Source organism: Bos mutus, chromosome 20 (genome assembly GCF_027580195.1).
Source record: "Bos mutus isolate GX-2022 chromosome 20, NWIPB_WYAK_1.1, whole genome shotgun sequence".
NCBI lineage: Eukaryota > Metazoa > Chordata > Mammalia > Artiodactyla > Bovidae > Bos > Bos mutus.
Window position 1 is genome coordinate 71,060,936 of NC_091636.1, and position 19,602 is coordinate 71,080,537.

General features: G+C 65.2%; 1 protein-coding gene across 4 annotated transcripts in view; it reads left to right on the top strand.

Moving 5' to 3' along the window:
* SLC12A7 (solute carrier family 12 member 7) overlaps positions 1-19,602 on the top strand; it is a 65,881-nt gene that overhangs the window by 15,296 nt on the left and 30,983 nt on the right. The window contains exon 1 of one of the 4 annotated variants that reach the window (XM_070357768.1): positions 11,902-12,131. The exons of 2 other annotated variants lie outside the window; for them this stretch is intronic. In XM_070357768.1, coding sequence (XP_070213869.1) covers positions 12,008-12,131 — 124 coding nt within the window. In that variant the 5' untranslated portion in view covers positions 11,902-12,007. Of the gene's footprint in view, positions 1-11,901; positions 12,132-19,602 lie in introns of those variants that run through there. One more of the 4 variants, XM_070357769.1, reaches the window with a different exon arrangement.

Genomic DNA, 19,602 nt, shown 5'->3' on the forward strand with positions numbered 1-19,602 from the left:
ATGTAGGGACAGTGCTGGCCCTGCTGAGTGGCACTTAGTCCAGAGCAAAGTCCCTGCCGCTGCAGGCACCAGGACACAACCTGCAGGGGTGTGGCCTGGGCCTGGGGCGTCAGCCCCTGTGGGAGACCCGCCTAACAGACAGCAGGGGAGCCAGGGTGACCGCCAGCCTGGAGGACCCGCCTGCCCGTGGGCTTGCTGGATGGCCCACGCCAGCCTCTCTCTCTTTCACTCTGAGCTGATGTCGCCCAGGTCCCGGGCCTCCTCGTGACTGGGGCTGCAGTTCTGTTCCTGGGAAACCCCTGCAGATGCAGAGTCAGAAGCCACCGCCGCCATCAGCTCAGCCACCAGACAGGCCCCAGAGGGGCATGAGAGGCTGCCTTCTCCAGCCATTCGGGGTCACAGTCACGGCCACGGCTCCGGCCACGACCCTACGGTCCCAGGGGAGGCCTGTGGGCCTGGGGAGGGAGTCTTCTTTTGCCTGTAGGTTCACAAAGTGGAGGAAACACCCCTCAGATGCAAGTGCCCTTTGCTTTTGCCCTCCCGCCAGCCCCTATGCCAGGGTGGGGTGGGGGCTCTGCTGCTGGGCCTCCCATCATCCTGCTCCCCCCAGGCTCCTTCCCGGCTGCCCCCGGCCCCCACCTGCCCCAAGGGCGCAGCCCTGCCCTGGTGTCCCCTGATGCTTGGCCTGCCCAGCCCGCCCTGCCCCACCGTCTCCCTGCCCTGGGCAGCAGAGGCCTGGGGAGGACGTCTGCGGTGAGTGGAGACCAGGCTGGCGCCGGGCACCCCCGCAAGGATACAAGAGTGAGGCCCGGGTCACTGTGCGTGCACCTGTGGGTCCATATGGGAGACCAGTGTGTGTCTCTGTGTGTCTCTGTGTGTCTGCATGTCTGTGTGTCCATGTGTATGTCTGTCTGGGTCTGCATGTCTATGTGTGCGTTCATGAGTGTGTCCGTGTGTCTGTCTGTATCTGCATGTCTGTGTGTCCGTGTGTGTGTGTCTGCACGTCTGTCTCTCTGTCTGTGTGTGTCTGTCTGTGTGTGTCTGTGTCCATGTGTCTGCATGTCTGTGTTCATGCATGTGTCCTTGTGTCTGTATTTGCATGTCTGTGTGTGCATCTGCGTATCTGTCTCTGCATGTCAGTGTCCGTGTGTGTCCATGTGTCTGTATTTATGTGCATGTCTGTGTGTGTGTGTGTGTCTCTGTGTGTCTGTGTTCATGTGTGTGTGTGTCCATATATCTGTAGGGGCTGTGCTGGTCCTGGTCTGACAGGCAGGGCCTCAGGAAGGGTTGAACGGGAATGTCCTGAGCGGAGGAGGCCAGCCTCCCACAGGACGGGCCGCGTCAGCAGTGAGACGACCGTCTGGGGGAGACCGGGCACCCTGGGGGCGGCCAGCTGGGGGTCAGGAGCCTGGGTACAGCTCCTCCCACCACTGTGCAGCCAGCCTGGGGTCAGGGACCCTCTGGGGAGGCCGCCAGGAGCAGACTGAGGGCTGGGATGGCCAGCTGGCCCTGCGCTAAGCCATCTGGGCCTGGGGGCTCACCTGTGGCCTGGCTCCAAGTTGGGGGTTGCAGAGGCCCCCCCCACTGGCAGCGGGAGCTGTGGCCTCTCTTCTCTGCCTGCCTGCCTGCCAGGCACACCTGATGCCCCTTGCAGTGGCTCCCGTGGCCGTTCCAGACGTGGCTCGCGCCCTGCCTGGCTTGACCAGGGTCCCCGGGGCCCCACCGGCCCCTTCTCTTGACCACCTGTGCACCCTGTCCTGTCCTCCGGGCAGCAGGGACCTCCCCACGTTGTGAGCTAAGATTCTCGCAGCCCCTCGGCTGAGTTAACGGGCCCTGCTTGGCCTGCCGCCCCGCCCCGGGGCAGGTCCAGGGGTGTGTGTGTGTGGGGGGGCAGTTTCTGGCCGCTCAAGCTGGAACCTGGACTCTGGCGACCCCCCTCAGGGGGACTGAGGTTTGCACTCACAGGGCCTGCTGGTAACACACGTGTGCACACACCTTTGTCTGTGCGCCGGGTTCCCGTGGCCTCTGTGGCCACACGTGGGCTCCTCACCCAGCAGACCCGAGCCCTTCCTGCCGCTGTGTACGAGCCTTGCTTCCTGTTTGTGCTGAGACGCACGCGACCCGGCGTTTACCACCCGAAACTTCTCAGCGCACAGCCCCGTCACACCACCTCCCTGTGACCCCTCGTCCTGTGCGGCTGCAGAGCCGTCCCCGTGAACACTGACTCCCCACCCCCGCCCGCCACCCCCTGCCCCCCAGGAGCCCGACTCCTCTGGGCCCCGGTGTGAGCGAGCCCTGCAGGGTCTGTCCTCCCGGGACGCGTGCACCTCGCTGAGCACCGGGTCCTCAGAGCTCACCCGTGCTGGAGCCTGGTGAGAGGGGAGGGGAGGGGAGATTCCAGAACCTTCCCCGAGTGGAGCCAACACTGGCCTCCTCTTCAGTCCTTCAGTGGGGCCACGGCGCTGGAGGGCAGGGTGCAGGCCCCTGGGCCTCCCGGTGACTGTCGGGCGAGTAACAGAAGGCCAGCAGGGGCGCGGAGGACACCGAGGGGGCCCCGGGCTGTACCTGGGCCTGCTGCCCCAGCTCTGCCTCCGGCCCATGTCCCGTGGGGAGCTGCCTTGTCCGTGGGCCTCCTGGGCCTCTGCCGCTCATCCTGGCTCCTCTCAGATCCTGCCAGGAGGCCGGGAGGCAGAGGCGTTCCAGCAGGTTCCAAGCCCGCCGCACACCCTCACGCCCAGACCCTCTCCCATCCGGCTGGCCCCCACTCAGCTCGGGCTGTCTCCCCACTTCCACCTTAGTCCCTGCCCAGACCACCCTCCCTGGACAGATTCCTGCCAGCTCCGTGGTGCCCATCCTCAGGCCCCCTCGGCTGCCTGGGGGTCCCCCTTTGTTCAGGGTCCTTCTGAGCTCCGCCCCCCCGAGGCTGGGCCGTATGCCCCCTCCTGTCCCCCTCGTCACCCTGGTGGCCCTTGTCCTCCGCCTCCCTGGCCTCCTCCCTGGGAGCCTCTCCTGGCTGAGGTCCACGTGTGTCCGAGGCTGCAGCTTCGGGGCGAGTGGAAGTTCTCCCTGTCCTCTCACCTGACTTGGGGGCACCAGGCAGAAAGCTGGGCAGGTTTGGGCCTGGCGTGTCCGCTCCTGGGCGTGGGAGCCCTGAGCTGAGCCCTCCCGACCTCCCTTGCCCTCTGCCTGCTCTCCTACCCCGTGAAGCTCCCCCGGCGCCCACCTTGGTGCTCGGCGAGGGGGCACCTCCCCGCAGTCAGCCTCACCCGGGGGCCCTGCCGGACCTGGCTGAAGCCAGCGCTGGGGCCTCTGCAGGGTTCCGGAGCTGCCGAATCAGCCACCTTGGTGGGGCAGCAGAGAGTCATGAGACGAGACTCCTGTAAACCGAACTGGTGCACTTTTGAGTGACTTTCACCCTTTTTTCTCAATCACATCCAGAAAGGAAGTCATCAGGTAACACCAGAGGCTTCTTGGGTTTTCAGGGGAGAGCAGAGTCCCGTGCCCTGGGCTGCCCCAGCGAGCACGTCCCTCCCCTCCCCGCCCCGCCCCCAGTGGGCTGAGCCCCACCCGCAGGCCCACGGCCCAGGGGTCGGATGACAGGGCACAGCCCAGGTCCCCGACCTCTGACGACAGCTGGCGTCTCTGCCTCTGAATCACCTGGTTCCGGGGCAGGGGAATAACGCAGGCCTTGGAAGCAGGCGTCCCTGGCTTCTGTGACGCCAGCCGAGGTCCTTTCTTTTCTTGCGGCTTCATCACGTCAGTTCCACTCCACCCGTCAGGCTGTGACCCTCCCCGAGACAGCGGCTGCGGGCGCCGTGGTGTTTATTCCGCAGCGGGTGTCGGTTCATCCTCAGCCCCCAGTGTGCCCCCGTCTTTCCTCTTTGGGAACCCTCAGTTTTCTTTGTCTGGGATGGGGGGGCGGTGTCTGTTTTGTAAGTAAGTTCATTTGTGGCTTTTTTTAGACTCACATGTAAGCCGTGCGTTTTCTCTGACTCGCTGCTCTGAGTGCGACCGTCTCTAGGTCCGTCCACGTTGCTGCGAACAGCATTGTTCCGTCTGCTTTAACGGCTGAGTGGCATTCCGTTGTCTTACGGGCCACGTCTCTATCCGTTCCTCTGTCCACAGACGCTTGGGCTGTTTCCGTGTCTGGCTGCTGTGAGCAGCGCTGCAGTGAACACTGGGGTGGGGTGTCTTTCCTTTCGATGCCCGTCCTTGCTGGCGTGGGAACCCGGAGGAGCTGCTGTCCCAGGGAGCCTGAAACTCTCTTCCCCTCCCCTCCGGGCTGGCCCCTCCTATGACCCCCTCCCCTCCGGCCTGGCCCCTCCTGTGACCCCCTCCCCTCCGGCCTGGCCCCTCCCGTGACCCTGGCCCCTCCCGTGACCCCCTCCCCTCTGGCCTGGCCCCTCCTGTGACCCCTCCCAAGCTGCAGTCACGGGGCTTTTCTGGTTCCCCTTCCTGTCCTGCATCCCTTTTCTCCTCAGCAATTAGATGGTCTGGCCCTGGGTTTTGTTTTCCTCCGGGCGTTCCCTCATATCACAGGGTCTGACCCGCCAAGCTTGTCTCTCAAAGGACCTGGATCTTGTGTTGGGGCACAGCCTGAGCTGGTGGATTCTGAGTCTGAGGCCTGTGTGACCTTGGCAAACTTCGGCGGCAATCAGAGCTTATTTTTAAAATGTATTTTTAACTCATTGCTGTGAAAATAGAAATTAATGGCTTGCAGCTTTTATACAAAAAGCTGTTCTCTGTAGACAGAGGCGGGATGTACGAGCTAGCACAGCCCTCTCCGCGCTCACGTGACTCGAGCCCAGCGTTTAAGGTTTGAATGAGGTCATTAAGCTGAGAGATAGCTGTCCAACCCAGGGACTGTCCATCAAACGCACTTCCCTTCTCTCTCTCCTCACGGAATCAAAGAAAGCCAAGAAGAGAGGTGGGTTTGGTTCAGTTTGCCAGAGCAGATCTGAAGTTTGAAACTCAGGGTGACGGCTCAGCCCGTGTGGGGACTGGTTAGCAGAATTGGCCACAGCCGGGCCTGTGTGTGTCCCCGCGCCCCCCACCCCCGACACGCACAAGCGTCCCTCAGAGGTTCACGTCCGGGAGTCTCGGCTGGAGCCACGTGTGGCCCCCAGCCTGGCTGCAGTCCTCTCCCTGGGCCCAGGACGGGTGGCATGACCTTGGGGCAGGTCCCAGTCTCGCTATCTGCGCTGTGGGTAATAATAGGGTAGAAATCACCACCCTGGGCACTCGAGGGTGGCCTGCTTATCTGCGGGCTGCAGCAGCTGTTTCATTTAAAAGACTGTGAGGTATTTTTGTCTCCACTGCACGTCACCAGACGCAGCAGGTCCAGAGGAGTGTCCCACGGGAGTCGGTACCCCCGTCTGTGGGTGAGAGTTGGCCACTGAGAGGCCTCCTGTCTCCTTCTGGGGGGCTGTGTGCACGTGTGTGCACCTCTGTGTGACCCTGTACCCGCAGGGAGCATAGTTTAAATGCTCGTGTTTACTCGACACAGACCCTGGAAAGTGTTCCCCACGACCCTGTACAGGGAGCACGGAGTAAAGGGAGTGATCAGGAGGTGGGAGGAACCCAGGTGTCCGTCAACAGCTGACCAATAAACCAGTGAGGCCCATTTAGACGCTGGAATGGGATTCCGCCTCCCAAGGAAAGACGTCTGAGACTTCCCTGGTGATCTAGTGACCGAGACTCCGAACTCCCAAAGCAGCGGGCCTGGGTTTGATCCTGGTCAGGGAACCAGATCCCACATGCTGCGACTGAGACCCAGAGCAGCGAAATAAATAGATAATTAAAAAAAAAAAAAAAAAAAAAGACCTTCTGATACAGGCCCCAGCGTGGAAGGCCCTCTAGGCTCTGCTGTCAAAGGACAGGCACTGAGCAAGTCCCCGCCTAAGGGCCCGGATAGTCAGACCCCCCAGAGGCGGAGCATAGGGTGGCAGGTCCCTGGGGCGGGGAGGGGGTGGGAGCTGACGTTTAAGGGAGACAAGTTCAGTTTTGCAGTATGAGAAAGTCCCAGATATGGAGACGGTGGTAGTGGCAACTTAACCACGCGTTTATGTGAATGAACACCGCAGAGTATTTGTGGGGCCCTGCCCAGCAGGGGGCTTCCCTGGGGGCTCAGATGGTAAAGGGTCTGATGGTCTTTCTCCTCCGGTGAGGGCTGCTCACCCCAGTCCACGCTGGAGCCCCACCCAGCCCTGTCTAGCTCACTGTCCCGGCAGCGGTCCGTGCCGGCTGCTGGTCCTCCTTCCCGCTGTCACGCGGGCAGGATGGTGCGGCCCCCTCTGCCTCCCGCCTCACAGCCCACCACAAGGGCCCGCTCCCTGCTCGCTGGTCGCTGTTGGCAGGGCTCGTGCATTGCTTGCAGTGGACCGACCCGGCCTGCTGCTGGGAACACCTGGGGTGTCTCTGGGCCCACACGGTACTGTGGAGTCTCTGGGCGGTGACAGAGTGTGGTTTGCACACCTGCCCGTCAGGTAGCCCCGTGCCCCGCCCTCGCCCGCATGGTGCCTGTCCTTCTGCCGGGAGGTCCTTCCAGGGTCCGCCCAGGCCTGGGTTGGCTGCCCAGCCCGTGGCTGCCGTGGGCTCCGCACCCACTTTCCCGCCCCAGCCGTGTCTGTGGAGCACAGAGGTGGTCACTGTCCCCAGTGACCACTTAGGGTCCTCTCGTGAAAAGTGTCTCAGGTCATGACAGAGTCCCCAGCCTCCACTCCTGTGTGAGCTTCCTAGGAGGCTCAGTGGTAAAGGACCCGCAGGTCAGTGCAGGAGACACAGGAGATGTGGGTTTGAACCCCGAGTCGGGAAGACCCTGGAGGAGGGCATGGCAGCCCACTCCAGTATTCTGGCCTGGGGAATCCCGTGGACAGCCCATGGGGTCACAGAGTCCAATACGACTAAGCATGTCTGTGTTTTCCAGCCTTGAGCTCAGGCTGCAGGCCTGGGGCCTCTCTGATGGTGAGCCCCGGAGCCACCCCACGGGGTGTCCTGGGAGCCTGCCGGGTGGCCAGGCTGCCCGCAGCCCTAAGGGAACCCACGGCGCTCTGAGGGGTGAGACGGGAGCCTGGTCACCGCATCAACAGGAAGGTCCTGAGGGGACCCAGTGCCGCGTGTGGAACCCGACGCCCTTTAGGAGGACTGCTGTTGGGAACCACCTGCAGGCGGGGCTGGGATGGAGGACCGAGCAGCAAAGGGGAGCCGCTGGGCCTGGAGGGAGGTCAGGGGCTCCAGAGTTTGAAGCTGACACTCCTGTCAAGCTCCCCAGCCTCACACCCCATCCTGGCACAGGAGGCTGGTGCCGGCCCACCCGGGAACTCCCCTGAGAGTCCGGCGAGGGCGGCTGTGCCCTGACCTCGCCCCAAGCCCTCCCGGGCCTGGGCTGGGGGTGCGTGGACGTGCAGGGGGCTGGGGGCTGCCCGGAGATGGCAGGGGGGGCAGGGGGCTGAGAGACTGGGCTGAGAGCCCCGAGGCCCTGAGCGTTGCCTCTGCTGCTGGTGGCCGGCCCGAGGCTGAGACGAGACGGGAGCTGCAGACCGGCTTGGATGGGAGGTGGCATCACACATGGGCATGGCCGAGGGCGGGGGCTGCTCCCAGGGTCCCTGCGGGGCTGACGGCCCTCAGGGGGTCGCGGTCCGGGGTGATGAGGGCTCCGGGCTTCCAGGCCCCTCTGGGGCCCCAGGACAGGGTTGGGCGGGGCCTGCAGTGACCACAGGACTGGCCTTTGCACCCCCGGGTCCCACTGCTTGAAAAGCGCCGTGTTGTCAGAGGTGCGACCCTCAGCGTCGTGGTGAGACTTGGAGCATCCTGTGGATCGGGCAGGACTTCTTCGAGCTTGCATGGGACCTCTTAGCTCCTGTCTGCAGTCTGAGGTCCAGACGAGCGTCTGTGCTTTCCCAGGGAGGGTCTCACAGGCCAGATCTGGTTTCACGAAAGAGTGGCGGGGCCGGCCTGCTGAACCAGGTGTCACATGCGGCCCCGCCCTCCCGGGACCCTCCTGAGGTGGGCAGTGGGCCTCTCCTTTTTGGAGAATTACAGCCATGGGGGCTGTGGTCCCTGGGGCTCCGGGCAGCTGAGACCCTCCCTCTCTGCCCCCTGGCAGATCTCAGCCCTGACCCTCTTCCCAATAAACCTGCTGGAACGACCCCAGAAATGGCCGGCATCTTCGGGGGTTTCAGCTCAGTTCAGCCCCATCCCGGCCTGTTCTGGGCCGTGTCCCACCCAGTCCCATCTCCGCCCAGGCCCACCCTCTCCCGGTGGGGGGATCCCCATCTCAGGGTCCATCACGCCCAGAGTGGCCTTCCGAGGCCCTGGCTGGCAGCTGAGCTTGTCCAGTCGTCCGAATGTCCTGCGGGCGGAGGGCCAAGAATCCCGTGGGGCCCGGCCAGGCCCAGTGTTTCTCTTTGCCGCCCCCATCCCTTCTCTGCAGGGTTTGGAAAGCTCTTTGCAAAGTCCTCAGATTACAGGGCCGAGTTTCTCAGGGTGGGGATGCTGCTCTCTCATCAGGGGCTCTGGGTCCCCTTGGTGGAACGCGGGCAGGAACCGGGAACCCGAGGCTGTGCTCCCCCGACCCCACCTGCGTCCCACCCTGGCCGGAGCCCGTGAGGACTGTTCCCAGAGCTGACGGCGAACGTTTGTTCGAGATTCATTGAAAAGAGGCTACTTGTGGAGTTAGAGGACAGGATGCGTCTTGGGCTTTAAAAGAAGTGGGAAGCCCTCGGTTGTTCTAACTCAGGAGTCCTGGGGGTGAGGTCGCAATAAGGGTGAGGAGGGTACTGCCCGCTGGTGTGAGGGCCCCCCAGCCTTGGGTGTGGGAGGTGAGATGCCCCGCCGGCCCCGTGGGGGTCTCCCGGATGGTCTGCCCTGCGACTGGCTCCCAGCCTCCAGCGCTCAGGCCCTGGGCTTCCTTTCCTCCGCTCCGCCAGGTCTCGGGGGTCTGCTGGTCTTCAGCACCACCCACCAGGGACTTTGCAGGGAGGTGCCGCCCACTGCTGCGTGCGCCCTGTTCCCGGAGGCCGAGGGCAGGGTGGGCGGGCCTGGGACATCCAGGCACCAGGATGAGCCGGCCACTCAGCCAGGAGGCAGCTGACGTCCTCAGCGGGGACAGGCGGGGCGGGCCTCCCCGGGGACACGGAGGGCGTGGAGACAGCGTCCAGGATCCTGCGAGGCCCCTTGGAAACAGGCGCGTCTGTTGTCTGTTCCGTTGTCTCACTGGACATCTAGCTGATTCACAAAGTTGTGTGGTTTCAGGTGCCCAGCAGAGTGGTTCAGTTACACACACACATTCTTTCTCAGATTTTTTCCCTTATGGTGTATTACAAGACGCTGAGCAGAGTTCCCTGTGCTATGTAAGTAGGTCCTTGATGTTTGTCTCTTTTACATATACTGAAAAAAGGAAATCTATTTACCGAGAGCTCTAAAGCTATCTTAGTTTGAAAAAATCCCAAACCGACAGGAACGTGCAAGGACCCACATGTGCCCCTGTGCGGTCCTTGCCCGCCACACGCTCCCCCCCCCACCCCCACCCCGCTTCAGCCCTTTCACCTGGAAAGAGGGCTGGGTTTTGTTTGCTTCTCAGGTGGCAACAACGTGATTCAGGAGCCAGGCATTGTTCCATGGGACCCAGAGCCAGCTGGGGCCAGGGCGCTGGCCCAGGCTTCGAAATGCAGGGCTCCTGAGTGGGCCGGACTTGGGTCCCCGAGGGGGAGCCCCCAGGTGGGGGGCCTGGACTTGGGGTCACAGTGTGTGGGCGGGCTGGATGCAGGGTCACCGACAAAGGCTTCTGCAGACTCAGCACCGACTGCCACCCCAAGTTACTGCTGCCTGTGGGCACGGGTTGGGGGGTAAGTTTTATTGGCAGGGCCCCGAGGGCAGGAGGCCTGCCAGCCTCCTCACAGCCTGGGCGGGTCTCAGCTCATGGTGGCCTCGGGAGCTTGCCAGGAGGTCCACCCCTCGGTTTTGCAGATGAGGAAACTGAGGCCAGAGGTTGCTGGCAGGGGCTGGGGTCGGCCCTTGGGTTTGCCGCTCTCTCCAGGCGGGGAACTTGCTGTCTGGAGGAGGCCCCGGGCTGGCTTGGTGTGTGTGTTGTTGGGGGGGTGTCCCAGGCATCGGGCAGGGGCGACCCCTCTCTGAGCCACGGTTGTGCAGGGTCCTCATGGGTGGCAGGAGAGGGTCTATTGCCCCCACCCCTCAGCCCCGCATCCGTGGTGTCATCTTCCCCAGGGAGCTGGCCCTTCCCAGAGAACGTCTGGGGACCCTCCCTGACCTGCAGGGGGGTGGACAGCCGCCTAGAACCATCCGCAGCCCGGAGCTTGAGCCTCGGCTTGGCTTTTTCGTGTTGAGTCCTCTCCTTCTCCTCAATCACTAAATACTTCGAAGGTCACCTCGAGGAGTTACTGCCTTTGTGTTTGGGAGCCTCATTGTAACTGAGCGTTTGCCCAGTTTCAGGGGCACACCAGCTGACAGTATTGTCCCAGTAGGGACTCTCCTAGGGAGCAGAGAGGAACGAGGAAGTGCATTTGGAAGCCCGCTGACACTGAAAAAGGCCGGCCTCTGCCATCTGACACGCCGGCCCCTTCCACAGGCCTGCAGAGCCCCCTCTGCACAGGCTGGGCTGCGGGGGTGGCTGGGTCAGCTGCACCCCCTCCTCAGAGGGCTGGTGCCGGGTAGGGGTGGGAGACAGGGGAGCCTTCCCAGTGGGCCCAGCGATCCGGGGCCGGGGTGGGACTCTAGACCGCCTCACTGCTTCTCTCGTCTTCCATGGGGATCAGCTTTTCTGGGCCTGGCTCTCTGCGGTTTGGATGTTGACAAGAACCCAAGGCAGGGGAATGCACAGCCAGATGCCTGAACAAAGATCAAGATAAAGCCTCCTGGCTAAGGCCCGTAGCAACCCCAGGCCTCAGTAAACAACCCGCCTGCTGTGCAGGAGACCTGGGTTCAACCCCTGGGTCAGAAGGTCCCCTGGACGAGGGCATGGCAACCCACTCTGGTATTCCTGCCTGGAAAATCCCATAAGGTCCCTAGCAAAGAGTCAGACAAGACTGATCAAGTAACACTTTCACTTTCCTGCTGGAGGCCAGGAGCAACCCCAGGCCTTTTCAAACAGGATCTGGGCCTGCTTGACCCACTACAGTGCCCCGACCTCGCTGCCCACACCACCTACATTTCACCTCATTTTTGTAAAAACGTTTCTGGGGTGACCCGCTGCACCCCGCCGCTGCAACTCTGAACTCATTTCTCTTCGATGGACTTTCAGCCGTTGCCAGATTTTCTGTGTCTTTAAGAGACTACAGGGTGCTTGGAGGCCACCTGGCAGGTGGCACCCTGGGTCTGGCAGCCCACCTGTGCCCTTCATGCCCTAGCTTCCCTTTCCCAGGGGCCTCCCCAGACCACACCGCCAGGGTCGGGCAGGGCGGGCTCCCTGAGCCAGCAGGGATGGGCCTGGGGCCCCGGTGGGCGGGTGCCCGCGGCGGAGCGCCTGGCGACCTGTGTCCTGCCCGTGTCCCTTGTGGACTGAGCCCTCTGCTCGCGGGAAGTGCTTCCCTAACCCGAGCTCTGGGTGAGTCAGGCAGCGGGGAGGGGAGACGCCCTCTCGGGTGAGGGGGCAGTGAGGCCGGAAGGGGTCCAGCTTCGGGCAGCGGGCTGGCAGCGAGGGCGCTGAGCGGGCAGAGGCCTGCGCCGGACATTGGCAAAGCGGGCAGCTCCGGAACCGAAAGTCAGCCGCTGGGGCGGGGCGGGCCGGGGGTCCGGAGGCGGCGGCGGCCCCCGCGCGCGGGCCGGGGGAGGGTTCTCGGTGGAGGGCGCCCGGCGTGGCTCCGGGCACACAACTTCGCCGGGGCCGGCGGGCCGGCAGGTGCGGTCACGTGGGGCGGGCGGGCCGGGGGCGGGCCGCGCGGACCCCGCCCCTGCGCCCTGGTCCGGCCGCGTCGGCGGGAGCGGGCGGAGCCGCGCCCGGGCGCGCGGAGCCGAGCGGGGAGCGTAGAGTGGCCGGAGCTCCGGGCTCGCCATGCCCACCAACTTCACCGTGGTGCCCGTGGAGGCGCGGGCGGACGGCGCCCAGGAGGAGGCGGCGGAGCCGAACGAGGCGCCAGGCCCGCCCGAGGGCGGCGAGCCCGACTGCCCGAGCCTGGGTGAGCGCGGCCGCACCTGCCCGCGGGACAAAGGCGGAGGCCCGGCTGCGCGGGTCGGCGGGCGCGCGGGGGAGGCCGGGGCCGGAGGAGAGGGCGTCTCGGGAGGAGGGGCGGGGAGGCGGACGGCGCGCCTAGAAGGGCCGTGGGGCTGCTCTCCGCCCCGTTCCCGGGCCCCGCCGGTTCCTCTCACTCCTCGCTAGTTCCACCACTTTGCCTGCCCCTGCAGTTCCCCTCTCGCCGCCCCGTCTCCTGCCTGCCGCGGCCCGCTGCCCGAGCTTCGTGGTGGGGGCGCAGGGCGAAGGCTTCAGGGACCGTGGGCTCGCATATGCCGCGCCCCCACGTCCCTCCCCTACGCGGCCCCGGCCCGGGACGCAGAAAGCACCTTTTTCCCCCACTTGGGGAGGGGTCGTGAGGAGGTGCGAGACGCCCTAGGTAGCTGTGGAGACGGAGGAGGGTCTCTTCCAGAGCGTCCCCAGGCCCCCCAGGTGACCTGGTGTGACCTCCACCCCCGGAGAGGCCGAGGGGGGCGGAGTGCCTGCCTGCTTCCTTCCCGGCCGCCTCTGCTCCACTGCGCTCCGCTCGCTCTGGGGCAAAGGGCCGCCAGGCAGATAAGCTGCCAGGAGGACCGGCCCACTGCCCTGTGGGGTCCTGCGCTGGAAGGATAGCAGGTCCCTGCCGGGCGGAGAAAGGCCGCCATCGCCCCCCACAGAGCTGCTCAGACCCGGGTCCTCCTGCCCCTGTGTTTCTGGAGCCCGGAGGTCTCTGGCACTTTCACTTTCTCTGTGGGGTGGGGATCCCCAGCCTGCTTCTCCATCACGGGGGCTCCAGGCCCCGACTTCCCTACAGCTGGTGGGTGGATCACCCGAGGGCGCCGCCTCATCTCTGGGCTCAGCCCCTGTCGAAGTTGGGGTTACTGCAGCATCAGGGAGCAGGTGACCAGGCAGGAAAGACGGTGACGCCAGGGCAGGCGACAGGTCCTTCGAGCCGCCTCCAGGACAAGAGGCCGGGTACCTCCTGGGGCTGTGCACCATCCCGGCCGGTGAGGGCGGCTCCGCAGGGTCCTGCCCCCTCCCTCAGGGTCTGCCTGCTTTCCTCTGCACAGAGGTATGGGACTGGGCAGGGCTCCAGCGGCCTGTCCGGTGGAAAGCAGGCGGGACTTGCAGGTAGAGTCCCTGAGCCCAGCCTCCCCAGCCGCGGCTCCGGCTAGGGGGCCAGCGGCCTTCCCAGGTGAGCCGCACCTCCCTGGCCCCCAGGAGCCATCGGGTCCTCAGGGGACCCTTGCCGCCCCCCAGGAGGGCACCCCCCCACCCGCTGGCCCCTTCTCAGGCAGGCCTCAGTGGCTGTCTGCAGACCTGGGCATGGCTGCAGGGGCCCGCGAGCCCCCTGCCCACCCTGGGTCTGAGGCTCCTGCTTTCTCTGCCAAGCCCACTTCAGCCCCTGCCTTGGGCTTGTCCAGCATCGCGTTTGCTTGCGTGTTCAGAGGCAGGGGCCCTGGCAAACACCACGTGTGGGCATCTCGCGTGCCTGTCGACAAGCCCTCCGGGGTCTGAGCTGACCCTGGCCTTGAACGAGCTGGCACAGGACTGAGCCCGGGGCTTCTCTGTCTTCACTCACGTTACCTTGGAGGAACGGCAGCAGGGGCCTTGGTTCTCTGGGCAGAGCCCCTGTGGCTCTGCAGGCAGGCGTGCTGTTGCCTTTCGGAGTCCGCTCGAAGCCGTCAGCCCACAGTGGTGCCCAGAGAGGCCTTGTGATGGTGGCCAAGGCATGGCCAGTGTGATGGGGCGGCTGGGAAACAGCTCACGTTCTGCTGTTGAGGGGCCCACCCTGCAGCAGGGAACTGCTGGTGGAGCCCCTCGCAGACCCATGTGTGGGGTCCTTGCCCCCTTGGCCCAGCCTAGGGCCTCACCTACTCATCACAGGGTCACTGAAGATCCTTCCCGACTCTGTGACTGGCCCTTGAACCCCTGAGGAGGCGCCTGGCTTTCCGGCTGGGCCTCCTGATGGTGCTGGTGAGACAAGCTCAGGGAGGCCTTCCCGAGCTGGAGCATGCTGGAAATTGAGGGCTGGGGGAGGGCTGCCCCTGGAGGGGCCGGGCTCACTTCTGCGCCTACTTGGCTGACGCGGCCGTGGGACCAGCCCAAGTCTGCCCACCCGAGCCCACGGGCCTGGCGCGTGAGCCCGTGACACGTGGAGGCCGGCCCAGGCTGCCTTTGCTTCCTGCGCTCCCCTGCGCTCCTGGCCAGGCCTGCGTGGGGCCCTGTGGTCAGTGTGTGAAGCCATGGCCCGCTTCTGGCCGTCCGAGGCCCGGGCCTCCACTGGGGTGCGGTGGCCGACACCCAAGTCTTGACCTTGCGCTGCTGCTGCTGTTGTGACCTTGGCTGAGTCGGGTTGGCAGGCCTGGGGTTTAGAGCTGGGGGGGAGGCCTGCGGGCAGTGGTGGGGGGGGCGTCCAATGTTTGGGAGGTGTTGTGTGCGCTCCCGGATATTCGCCGGACCCCACCAGCCCCCACAGAGGGGGTCCCGCCCGTCTCCCCCCGGACTCTCCCCTCCCCCAGCTCTGCTCTCACTTCCCTTTCCTTCCTGGCTCTTCCTCTTTGGATGCCTTTCCTGTAATTTCTTGCTCTGTGGCTCAAGCCCTGAGGGTCACCTGGGGGCTTCCTTGACCTCTGCGAAGGCAGCCCGAGCTGCCGACCCTGGAAGCCCTGGGGGCGTCATCTGGGGTCCTGCTGGGACTGAGGGGTCCGGGGAGCAGGCTCTGTGCTGCCCGTTTCCCCGTGTGGCCGTAGCCCTCCAGGGGCTGCTCCCACGGGCTGGCTAGGCGAAGGATGTGAGCTCAGCCGCAGGGGCCTGAGATGAGCCTGTGGGTTCTGTCCCGCGGGTCAGGCGTGCAGCCTTTCCCCGTCGCCGGGCTCCAGGAAGGAAGGGCTGCGGACTCTGAGCAGGAAGGGCTGACCCTGGCCCGTGTCCGGCACCCCCGCCGTGGGAATCTCTGTGGGCGGTCTGGGCTCTGGACCTCACTCAGGGAGTCTGTGATGCTGGATGGAGGGGGTGGGAGGGCCAAATTCCATCTTTAAAGGCGCAGGACAGCCCAGGCCTGGATGCTCATGGGGCGGGCGGCCTGCATCCTGGCCTCCCCGTGCCTGTCGAGGCTCTGGGGCCACCTCCAGGCCACGGGTCCTTTTCTTGGAAACCGGGAGAAGCGTTCTGAGTTTCTCTGCCGAGCCCTGCAGACCTGCGTGTGTGCGTGCCTGTGTCTGTGCGTGTCTGTGTGGGTCTTGTGCGTGTCTGTGTGTGTGTGTGTCTGTGTGTGTGTGTGTCTGTGTGTGTCTGTCTGTGTGTGTCTGTGCGTGTCTCTGCGTGCCTGTTTGTGTCTGTGCGTGTCTGTGTGTGTGTCTTGTTCGTGTCTCTGTCTGTGTATGTCTGTGTGTGTCTGTCTGTGTGTGTCTGTGTGTGTCTGTGCGTGTCTGGGGTGCTGGTTGGAGCACTGCCCTGTGTGTAGGTCCCTGGCAGCCCTGGGCAGAGGGGTGCCTGTGTGCTCCATGGGCTCCATCAGGGAAGAAGGGGCCCCGGAGGCCAGCGGGGCGTGTGCATGGAGGGGCCTCTGTGCCCAGGCCAGGCTCGCCGCCCCTCTGCCCATCACCTGGGTGGGGCAGTGGGCTGGGCTGAAGGGACCCACTGCTGCTCCAACCCCGGGGGCCTGCTGCTTGGTGGCGCCCCAAGGCCTGTTGGAGAGCGGGGTCCCCTTCTCACCCTGGGACTGGAGGGGACTCAAGTAATTGACCCTAAACGTCTGCTGTTTTGGGCTTCCCAGGCAGAGCTAGCGGGAAGGGAAAGACAGGAAAGAAAGTGAAGTGCTATGTTGTGTCTGACTCTGTGATCCCAGGGACTGCAACCCGCCCGGCTCCTTTGTCCACAGAATTCTCCAGGCAAGGATCCTGGAGTTGGGTGCCATGCCCTCCTCCAGGGGATCTTCCCGACGCAGGGACTGAACCCAGGTCTCCTGCATTGGAGGCGGATTCTTTACCGTCTGAGCCACCAGGGAAGTTCAGTGGTAAAGGACCAGCCTGCGACGCAGGAGACACAAGAGGCTCAGGTTCGATTCCTGAGTCGGGAAGATCCCCTGAAGGAGGAAATGGCAACCCACGCCAGTATTCCTGGCTGGAGAATCCCATGGACAGAGGAGCCTGGCAGGCTACGGTCCACAGGGTCGCAAAGAGTTGGGCACGACTGAGCACACCACATCCCCTGCGTGGAGGCAGGCGGTGGGCTGGTAAGCACTGCCTGGAGGAGAGGGAATGGGGGAGACTCACTGCAGCGCTGGAGGCCGGGCGGGGACGGTGATGAGCTTGTGGACCCATCAGGGTCGTGGCACCCCAGGGTCTTGATCTGCTGCAGCTCAGGGTGTCACAGGCTATGCAGCAGCACCTGGGGTGGCCAGAGGTGTCTGCCAGGCCGGACACGGTGGGCGAGGGAGCTGCCCTCCACATCTTGCCTCCCGGAGAACCTGTTCATGGGGATGGGGCTCTGCCCAGCGGCCATAGTCGCGAGCCGACCCTGGCAGGTCCTGGTGCCTGGGCGGGTGACCCCTGGGTCGGCCTGCACTGCTGCGCAGGGGGATTGTGGCCTCATGCGGGGCTATCTTTCCCAGGCCCATGGTCGGGCTCAGGGTGGGAATCGGAGGCACAGGCTGGGGGTGGACGTGTGCCACTGGCCGCCCCCAGGGTCTCCATCCCCAGCCGCACATGCGGGAGGCTTCAGGGCAGAGGCTGCTGTCCAGCGGTGAGCGTGGGCTGTGGTCTCTGCAGCCATTGCCTTCTGCTCGAGGGGGAAGACCCCCCACCCCGGGGCCCATGAGACGGAGGCCAGGCCAGGTCTGGGGCCTGGTGGGAGTAGACGGCTCCCGGGCATGGCAGCTGGGCCTGGGGCCTTGCGGGCTGCTGCAGGCGGCCGCCGTGGGCTGCCTGCTCGGGGGCCTGGGGCAGCGCTGTCTGCAGAGAGAGCAGAGAATGAAGGGTTAACACGTTTCTTTCATGAGAAAGCGGGCACCCCCCGAGAGCCAGGCCTGGTCTGTGCAGATAAGCTGTGCTGCAGTGGGACCAGCCCAGGAATGAGACGCCCTGGCTCCCCCATCCATGGCCGCTCCCCCATCCACGGCGGCCCGCGCTGTGCTGGGCCCGGAGCCCGCTGCAAGGAGCCCCAGTGAGTGCCCTGTCCAGGTGCCCTTGTGGCTGGTGGGGGGGTGGGGGTCTGCAGCCGTGCCCCCGGAGGGTGGTTGGGAGCCGTCGGTGCTGGGTCTTGCCTGGGGCCTCAGGCGTCTGTGCGGGCCAGCTGCCCACGTCCCTGCTTGGGCCCAGAGGCGGGGCCCCGCTGCGCATCCGTTTCCTCTTTTTGGGGTGCTTTCTACTGAGGACAGAGTTGGGGGAGGTGTAAGCTCCGTTTCTGAGCTTCACGTGGCCGGGGTGGGACCCGTGACCCTGCGCGAGTTTCCTGGGCTTAGGTTGTCCTCAGGCCGTGTGCTGGGAGGGGAGCCGGACGGGCCTGCGGGCCTGTGGTTGCCCCTCGCAGCCAGGCCGCCCCCTTCTGCCCTGCCTGAGGCTGCTCTGCAGCCAAGCCTGTCTGGGATCTACACGCGGTTAGCGTACGGCTGTCCCCCAGGGTACCGTCTCTCAGGTGTTCCCCGGAGTGGGCTGTCCCCTGGGGGGTCAGGAGGCCCCTCAGAGACCCCGCATCTTGCTGAGGCTTCTCACCCTGCCTACTCTTCTGCTCTGGAGCTGGCCTGTCCCAGAGGTGGCCCTTGGGTTAGGCCCCGTTCTCAGGAGGCTCGCGGGATGGGACGGTCTCTGGGGAGGGATTGTGTGGAGCCAGCATCAGAGGACAGGAGCCCCAGGTGGTTCTTGGGTTTCCTCCTCTCTCTGAGTGGGGTCTTGACCGCAGCCAGATGGAGCCTGAGCCGGTAACGGGAGCCGCCTCGGGAGGCCGCTGGGGTGCCCAACTCCCGCCTTCGGCTCTGGCTGCGCTGGCCCTGTGCCCCACCTAGGCTGGGATCACAGCCGCGGGTCCCTGAGAAAGGAGTGGCCGGAGAGGGCGTGGCACCCACGTGATGGAGGGGTGGCGGGGAGCCATGCTCCCTGAGTCCACCGGTGGCCCTCACCGCCCGGCGCGGGGTCGTGTCCAGATGAGAGGAAAGTCCCTGGAACACACTCTGTTCTGGAGGGCCCAGCTGTGCCCCGTCCCACACGCGTGTGCTGACCATGCGTCTGTGCACACCCCGGGTATCTGGCTGCTCCTCTGTGTTGGCGCCTCTCCGTAGCCGAGACGCCCAGAGCCGCCCCGTCTCAGCAGGGGGTGTCTGCAGCCCGACTGTCGGGGTGGCCGTGGCCTCGGTCCTCCCGCCCCGGAGCCTTCCTGAGTCTTTCTCTGAGTCCATCCCGCCCTTCGTGTTTTGAGGAGCACCTTTGTCCCTGGGCTCTGTGGGACAGCGTGGGAGGTGGCGGTGGCGGGGAGGTGGCGGTGGCGGGTTAGAGGGCGGTGAGCAGGACACAGCTGGGCCAGTGGGCCTTGCCCCGTGGCCCTGCTGCCTGCTGTGGGTTTTGGCTCATTCCTGGTCATGCCAGGGTGCTGGTGGCAGGATGCCCCCGGGAATGAGTGTCCTTTCACGAGGGCTCTTTGGAGGTGCCATGAGCTGGCCCTGCCCACCTCTCCACGCCGAGCTCCCCCGCCCGCCAGGCGCTGGCTCCAGGCGGCCAGCCAGATGCCAGGCGCACGCCTGTGGAGGGCACTCCCAGGTGGGGGCAGGGTGCCAGGCCCGCTTCCCGCCCTGTACCGTGGTCCGGGGTGGGACGACGCTGCCTGTAGCTCTGGCAGGGGGGCTGTGTCGGTGGTGGGGTCAGCTTGGGGTGGGGCAGAAGGGCTGGGTGCACAGACAGAGACTGAATCTGCCAACCTGGGGTCACCCGGCCAGGCCCCTGGCAAATGGCGTCTCAGCATCTGGTCCTCCCTGAGATGGCACGGGGGCCTCGCAGGCCAAGAGTGAGGGTCAGGGAGACCCGCGGAGGCTCTGGTGCTCAGGGCCCATCCACCCCGCGGAGGCTCTGGGGGCTCGGGGCTTGTACCCCCCGCAGAGGCTCTGGGGGGCTTGGAGCCCATCCACCTGCCGCCCCCCTCACGGCTCCCAGCTGTGGGCTGGAGTGTCCATCTCCCACTGGAGCCCCAGGTGGGAAGGCTGGCCGGCCCTCCAGGAGCAGACGCTGGGGGAGATTCCCGTGCCGGAGGCGGTGTCGGCGGGAGGGCTGTGGGCGGCTCTTAGCCTCTGCTTTCCTCTCGGTGTTTCCTGTGTCTTTGCTGCAGAACGAGTTACTGTTTCAGCCCCAGACTTGCTGTGAGAGCAGCAGAGCCCCTGGGCTCGAGCGGTTCTGTTTCTCCGGCCTGATGGCAGGGTGCTCCTTCTCAGCCCGTGCCCCTCGGGCATGCAC